At 43.0% G+C, this 8,136-nt stretch overlaps 2 protein-coding genes across 2 annotated transcripts; both read right to left on the bottom strand.

Moving 5' to 3' along the window:
* Window positions 1–859: 859 nt before the first annotated feature.
* Window positions 860–1,837, bottom strand: LOC110735180. The gene has a single exon (XM_021915646.1). The coding sequence runs from the start codon at window positions 1,835–1,837 to the stop codon at window positions 860–862; it is 978 nt and encodes a 325-aa protein (XP_021771338.1).
* Window positions 1,838–3,010: 1,173 nt separating this feature from the next.
* LOC110734358 (uncharacterized mitochondrial protein AtMg00310-like) lies at window positions 3,011–3,562 on the bottom strand. Its single transcript, XM_021914805.1, has one exon. It carries the CDS (start codon window positions 3,560–3,562, stop codon window positions 3,011–3,013), a length of 552 nt encoding a protein of 183 aa, XP_021770497.1.
* Window positions 3,563–8,136: the final 4,574 nt, after the last annotated feature.

The raw sequence follows: 8,136 nt of genomic DNA, 5'->3' as shown, positions 1-8,136 counted from the left end.
ATCTGCTGAAAACCTGAAGATATCTTTGTTCTTCCTCAACAGTTCTATGAGGTGTACCCCTACAAATGGATCAATATCCTTCCTGATTTTCACCGTTCTTGATGGGTCGCCCTCGGTGAGCTCAATTGTAACGTGCTCCCCGCTTGGAAGTGGCCTGGCCATCTCCTCTTTTGCAGGCTCGAAATTTTCCATGGCCAACTTTTGTTTATCCTTTTCCCTATGGTATTCTTCGTGCTTCCTTTTACTTGACTTTCTCTCAGGCTGCTCAAGGGATCTTTGCTCTGAGATCGGGTGCTGCCTGATCCTGGTGGGTTGTATTAAAGCAGTTATGTAGCATTGTTGAGCCGTCTTTTGGCTTCCCCTGAGCTTTACCGATCGCCTTTCATTAGTTGTGTAAGCCATGGCGAGGTGGTAGCTGGAAACCACTCCGCCGATCTTGTGAATGAGCGGCCTTCCTATGATCACATTATAAGGTGAAGGAGAGTCTATCACCAGGAACTCTGCCCGAACATCACGTCTTTTTGACCTTTCCCCTACTCAAACTGAGAGCTCAATTATGCCTTCCGGGGGTCAATTCGGATCCGTTGAACCCGGTGACTTCATAACTCACCCTTTTTAGATCTTTCCTTTCTAACTTCAACTCTTTTAACGCGTTGATGTATATGATGTTGGCTGAGCTGCCCCCATCTATTAGTATTCGATCCACCTCCCAATTTGCTATTCTCAGTGTCACCACCAGCGGGTCATCATGAGGATAGACTATGCCTTCTTGATCGTATTCATCAAATGTAGCTCGCGGCTGCGGAGGAAGTGGTGGTCATCTACGCTTCTCATTGTAATTTATCTGATGTATCATTGCTCACAGGTCTACTCGTGCCTTGTTCATTGTTCCCCCGTGCACTGGTCCTCCACTAATCACATACACTCTGCTTTCTAGCTTACTATCTCTGTCCCTGTCTTCAGCGGGACCCCTGTGACCTCCTCTGCGGTCACGACCTATTCTATCTTCATCCCTTCTTCTGGGAGGATCAACGTGCTGCTTGAACTGATTCAGGTATCCCCTCCTGACCAGATCTTCTATGTTATCCTTCAAATGCGTGCACTCATCAGTGGTATGACCATGGTCTCTATCAAAGTCACACCACTTGCTGGGATCATGGTTCCTGTTAACCATCCTCTGGGGTCTCTGCCATTTATCATCATCTTTGTTCAAACTGAAGATGTGAGACCTCGACTGAGTTAGTGGGGTACATTGATCAAACCTTCCTGGCCTTCCTCCTCTCTTTGGATCTGACCTTTTTACCCCCACATCTCTGTCCGCTTCTCTGCGAACTTGTTCAGCTCTGCTTGGCTGGTAAGCCCCGGCTACATTTTCTGTCCGGGTGACTTCTGCCCGCTTAACTGGGTTGCTTGGCGCCTTCCTGCTCAACATTGCTCTGTTAGTTTCGTCTGCCTTGATGAACTCGTGCGCTTTGCCCAGCGCCTCAGCCAGCGTTTTGAGGCTCTTACGCTCCATATACGCTCTGAACGGCGAACCTGGCAGCAAGCCGCTCTGCATGGCCAAGAGTGCTACCTCCTGGCTCATATTTGGGATGGTTGTTGCCTCCTTGTTGAATCTAGTGATGAACTCCCTCAGGGGCTCATCCTTCCCCTGAACTAGTGACATCAGCTCAGTTGTCATCTTAGTTCGATCTACCAAGGTTATGAAATGATCCATGAACATCCTCTTCAGTTGATTATACGAGTATACAAAACCTTTAAGGATGGCCCCATACCATTTCGAACCTAATCCTTCCAGGGTTGGTGGGAACGCTTTGCACCAAACCAAATCCGTCATGGTATAGAGCACCATGTGGTTCTCAAAGGCTTATATGTGGCTCTTAGGTGTTGTGGTTTCATTTTACCTACAACTCGACATCTTTATCTTCACCATCGGTTCCTCCAGAATCTCCCGGCAAAATGGGGAATCATCTGGAATAACCTGGATCCGCGCTCGCTTATCTTTGTCCGGGCTGGGTCCACGCTTTGAGGCTGGTGACCTGGTGCGGGGAACTCGCCTATCTGGGCTTCTCCCAACCTAGGCTATTTCCTCCACACTCCATTCTCGGTTCAGGTTGCGAGCTTCCAACTCTAGTACCTTCTTCCTCATCTAAACGAGCTCCTTCTGCTCGGGGGTGAGGATTGAGGGTGTTGGCTTCTTTATTGTTGGCTCCGCAGCTGCTGCTGTTGGTGATGAGCTCGCTCCCTTACCCATATTGGCAAGGACTGCCGTCATTGCTGCCAGCTATTCCTTACTGCACTTAGAGAGGTTCTGCAGGATGACTGACATGTTTACAGGCTGCGGTTTTTGGGCTATGGGTGCTGAAACAATGGGTTCATTGTTCGCGTCTGTCAACGACATTCCGTATTTGAAAATGGAACTGGATCTTGTCGGATCGACTTGTTTCAACGCTGCTTTAGCTGCAGCTAACGTCGATCCGATGGGGTTGGATTTTTGTGTGATGGTTAATTTGGGTTTTTCGACGGATCCTTTGGGATCGACAGTTGTTGCTGGTGTTTGGTTGGTGTCGTTGGATTTGGGTATGGGTGTTTGTACAACTTCCTCCTTGGCCATGGTGGTTTGTCAACTAGTCCCTACCTCAGTTGGTGAACCTCAGATTAGATGATCCTTCCCCTCCTTCTAGCGCCAATTGTTCCAGGTGTGGATCCAAGGGTTTTGCTGGGTGAGCTGGGTCCCGTCGGCAACCTACACACGGCAGCACACGTAAACTGCCCTCGGGGGTGGCTCGAGGAACCCCCCTCCGAAGCTTAAGTTAGAGAGTGTTTAGAGAGAGAAAGTGTACTTAGAGAGATATAGAAAGTATAATAACTTCAGTGTCTAATCTCTTTTCCGCTGTATCTTACCCTCTATTTATAGGCGTACTATCTCCTTTATGGAGAGTCTAGCCCGGTCAGCCCTGCAGGCCGACTCTATCACTTGAGAGCTAGGCGATAGTTCTGTGGAGCTATCCTATACAGATACGAATACTCTATCATTGAAAATACTTTCGATACACTGAACATCCCACTCACAAGAGTTGTGATCGATTAAATCACTCAATACTCGAACTTCGTCTGTAATTGGAGTGCTAATAAAATGGTTGTCCCCGTTGTCAACCCAAGGCTTGCTCCAAATGTCCACTGACGATCCATTCCCTATTCTCCAAATCAGTCCCTCTTTAAATAAGGCCTTCAAAGACCAGATACTACGCCACGAATAACTACCTCCGACACCTAAATGAGCATCAACAAATCTCTTTCCCTCATAGTACTTAGCACTGAGAACCTTATTCAATAAAGAATCTTGGTTACACGTAAGCCACCAAGCTTGCCGACCAAGGAGGGCATCGTTGAACACCTTCAAATCTCTAAAACCCATACCCCCAAGGCACTTAAGAGTACAAAGGTCTTTCCAGCTCTTCCAATGCACTCGCTTCTTGTCTTGTTCCTGACCCCACCAGAAACGTGACATCTTGGCATGAATATCATCAATTACCCCTGCTGGAATTTTATACACTCCCATGATGTAAGTGGGGATGGCCTAGATTACAGATTTGAGAAGAATTTCCTTCCCTGCTCTTGATAAAAAATTTTCTTTCCACCCTAACAGTTTTTTCCATATCCCATGCTTGAGTGCCGAAAAGCTCACTTTTTTTAACCTATCAATGATGGTTGGAACTCCAAGGTACTTTTCGTGCTTGTCAACTTGCCGCATAGCTAAAACACTCAATAACTCCTCTTGCATTAGGACACTAACGCCTTTGCTAAAAGAAACCTTCGATTTTTCATAGTTAATTTTCTGTCCGGAAGCTTGCTCGTATATGTTGACAATTTCAACAATCTTTGAACACTCCCTTCGGGTGGCTCTTGCAAAGAGAAGACTATTATAGGGAATAATTTCAAGCCTTAAAAATCCCACTAGCTTGAACCCCACTGTGATCATACACTAAAGTACGGTGGCGTCTAAAAGGGAAGAAGATATAGCAAAAGAGTCGCCAACAAGTTTTTAAGCAACATGTAAACCATCACGAGGTGAAGGTTACACCCCTTAATGATCCAAGAGATCGTAAACTCCATAAGGTCATGAACCAAATAAGGGTTCGGGGATGATGGTACAAATCCAACCTAAAAGAGATTGAACCTGCCCGAATAATAGGCCTCTACTTTATTCTGCTCATATTCATGTGCGCTTTCTGACTAACATGCAATCAATAGAATCAACCCTAAACCTGTTTAATCTATGTTGGTTGAACATTAATGCACAAATAAATCTATTATTGGCGATCACTTGAATTATAATAAAAGTTAACCTAACAAGATTATTAATTATCTTATTAAGCGTGATTGCAAATACCAATTCCCTTTAAACATGCAATAAAAGGTGATCAAGCAATAACAATAAAATAATCAAGCAACATAATAAATAATCAATATCATTAATAATAATAATCAATCATAATCATAATCATGTTAAAGCATAGCAAGATCCTAGGCATGATACTAACAAGATTAATAACAAATCCTAGCATGTCACTAAACAATAAAAATCAAATCTTTAGCCCTAACATGATACTAACAATCATAAATATTAGGAAGAATATAGGAAGCATCATACTTTTAATCATACTTGATATTAAAGATACCCTAGACATGATACTAGGAATTAAAATAACAATCTAAGCATGATTTCTACATCATAATATCAATTAAACCATTAAAGTACTTACTTGGATGCCTCGTACCTCTTTCTAATAACAAAATACACACGTTAGTAACTTCAAGGAAAAATAATAATCAAAGCAATTAAATTAAATAATTGAAAGAAAGATTTGGGACCAAACCCTCAGAAATTAAACCTTTCACGTCTAGGGCGAAGGCAACTTTGAATATGGCTAAGTGTTTCTAGATCTTGCGAATGCGGAATTTTGTATTAAAAAGAAAAGTTTAGAAAATAAAGAATGAATGTTAATGAAAATTGATGAAAAGAGATGAATGAAAAGGATTATTGAACTGTAGATGAATGCTAATTGATGAATAATTTGTGAATGAAGAGAGTTGATGATCGATGATGCTTGTTGATGAATGATGAAGATAGTTGGTCCCTCAAAACGGAGTTTTTGATACGATATTTATAGAGAAAATCATCCAAAAAAGATAATTTAACAAAACGGAGTCTGAAGACCACAAAACCACCTTGGCGCCAGCCCTGGCTCATTGGCGTCAGGACCAGTGGCTAGCGCCAGGTGCCAATGGCTGGCGTCTGGCGCCAATCCTGATTCTAGGCGCCAAGGCCTGGGGTTGGACGCCAAACCGACTTTTAACACGATTTCGAAATTCTGATAAATTTCCCGTACTGGAAGATAAAATAATATAATTTCAATCAAAAATGCTATTTGATCTAATTCAAACTCTGAAGAGTCCTAATTGAATTAAGAATGATAAGACCTTCTAGAATGTTCTAGAAGACCAAAACCATTCCTAATTACATTAGGAATGATAAATTATATTAGGCCCTCTCCTAGGTCATAGGGCCGTACTTAAAACTCAAACCAGGCCCAGTTTAGTAAATTGGCCATAAATTCCTCAATATTCATCGGAATTGGGCTTATAATATATCGTTGGAAAGGTCTTTGCAAGCCCCATCCACCTACACCACTATTGGACCCATATCATGGACCAACCAAACTGGATTGGCTGTTTTCTTAAAATAAAGTTTTCAAAAACAGAGAGAAAAGAAAAGAAATAAAACTTTCTGCAACACTAGACCTTTCCACACTTTCGTTTCATTTGATTATGATTCGACGTGAAAGGTACTCATCACTGGGTTTGGTTTTGGGGAGACACAAATGGGTGTCTACAGAAGCCCCCACTTTGACTGAGTTTGGAAAAACGCAAGTTTCGAAAACAAATGTCAAAGTATCGATAGGGACGGAGAATGATTCAGAACGTTCTGCGATCCTAAATCAATCTTATAACGCCGATAACTGCAAAACTAGCATCATTTAAACAGATAGAAGAGTTAAGAAACGCGTATCTTGCACCGTCGAGCACACGTCTCTGAAAGTAACCGATTTGCCGTATTTTGTTGTTTCGACGACCTCCTACAAACTAGAGAATGTCATCCCGCCTGAAAACCGCTACGCCTTGTAACTGCTTCTAAATTAGAAGATTGCTTCGCCTGAAACTATCCTCTCCACTGTGATAATATTCCACGTCCAAGGGAATATCATCGAAAATTATTTCTCTTGAAATAATTCTCATCCGCATTATGATCATCTTCCATGCCTCAGGAACTATGATCGAAGACAATTTCGCCCTGAAATTACCTTCAGTTGTTCATGACAACTTTCCGCCAAAGATATCTTCTCTTGAAGTCATCCTCATTTGATGCGATAATTTCCCAAAGGAAAATACCGAAGACCCACACCTGTCGATCTTTAAAAGTTCGCCTGAACTTTGCTTTTGCTATGCCTATACGTCGGCGCTCTTTGCTCTTGAACATGTATGTCGGTGCCCTTTGCTCTTGAACCTGTATGTCAGTGCCTTTTGCTAATGAACCAATACTTAGGCGCTTTAAGTTTAGTGAGACGATCTTTTTATCATGTCGATCACTTTACGTAATCAAGCCGATTACTTAATCATGTCAAATTTCTTAGAGGGGCTAACTGGCGTACCAAGGAACCCAAAATATGTTGCAGAAAGCTAGCACAACCACAACAGGTGGCTGGTTGTTTTGGTGTCGCTGAAAAACAATCAGCGCCAGCCATATGGCATTAGCGCCAGGCGCTAGCATTGGCGTCTGGCGCCAAGCACAGAAAGTGACGCCAATGCTTAGGGACTGGTGCCAGCACGGATTCTTCTTTAAATCCAATTTTCCGTTTTATTTCTTGCTCTGTTCGTCGCGAAATAGCCCGAGAGAAGTCCGAAAACTTCAATTGATCGTTGCTCACTCATTTCTCAACCAAATTCGCTCAAATTTGTTGCAAATCAAAGCTCTTCTCATCCATATTCCCGATCTATGTAAGTGTTCCTCCAACTCACATCGGTTTTTATGAATTATTGGCATGTTCATACACGAATTTCATGAAAATTCAAAACTTATAATGCTCAATTTGCTTTGTTTATCAGGTTTTATGCCATAAAATTGCTTGTTTATGTTTGTATATTGCCTTGGGAGTAATTTGAGACTTGTTTGACTCAATTTGGTGAAGAAATGAGCAATCCGCCATTGTTGGACCTCTTAAGGTCGTGAAGAACAATGTGGCTTGTTCTTGATGTTTTTGGCTAGAAATTCTTGTTCAATTTGTCACAATAATCACTATAGTGTTGCAAGAAATTGTTTGATTGCTTGAAAAAATGCTGTCATGCTCAATTTGAATTTGTGCTCTGTTTTAGTACTACGTACTCTGTTTTTGCGAACATAGTATCATGCGGCTAGGAAAACCTTTAGATACTATAGAACCTTAATTTATGATGATTTTGCACAGTGTAGCATGGCCAGACAAAGAGGCTCAGGTTCACGGTCTCGAAACACTAGACGGGAGCATGAGCCCGTGGAGGACGACACTACACCGTCCACTTCGCTTGGTCGGTTCCCAGAGTGGGATGAACAAACCTTGTTCTTTGCCCCTGTCCACCACATTTCCGAGAGGGTGAGACGGGGAACCGAGCCTGGGAGGACACGATATCACGGCTCTGGCTGTGATGGTCTAGGCGATTTGTATAGGATGCACATTGCCAGATATCGAGAAACGAGACTCTTATGGGAGTCTTGCAGACTGGTTGCCCTGTTCCAGACCTCCGAGGCTATGGTTGCGTCCAGCGGGGGTCACCACGTAGTACGCGCTCTGGTGGAGTTCTTCTAGGACACCACCAACACTTTTCATTTTCCATGGGGACTTATGACTGGGCCAGCTTGGCCTACACTGACTTCGTTCGCGCGCTGAGGGACTCGTGTCGCCACCGGTCCTTTAGGACGAACATTGCTTTGTCTGCTTTCTGGAAAGTCGTAGAGGTAAACATTATTCCCTATAAAGTTTAGCCCTATATTTTAATTAGCATTTACTCACGCGTTAGCTTTTTGTAGATCTGGTTCTA

Source organism: Chenopodium quinoa, unplaced genomic scaffold, assembly GCF_001683475.1.
Source record: "Chenopodium quinoa cultivar QQ74 unplaced genomic scaffold, ASM168347v1, whole genome shotgun sequence".
Classification (NCBI taxonomy): Eukaryota; Viridiplantae; Streptophyta; class Magnoliopsida; order Caryophyllales; family Amaranthaceae; genus Chenopodium; species Chenopodium quinoa.
This window is presented reverse-complemented; position numbering and strand designations above follow the sequence as displayed.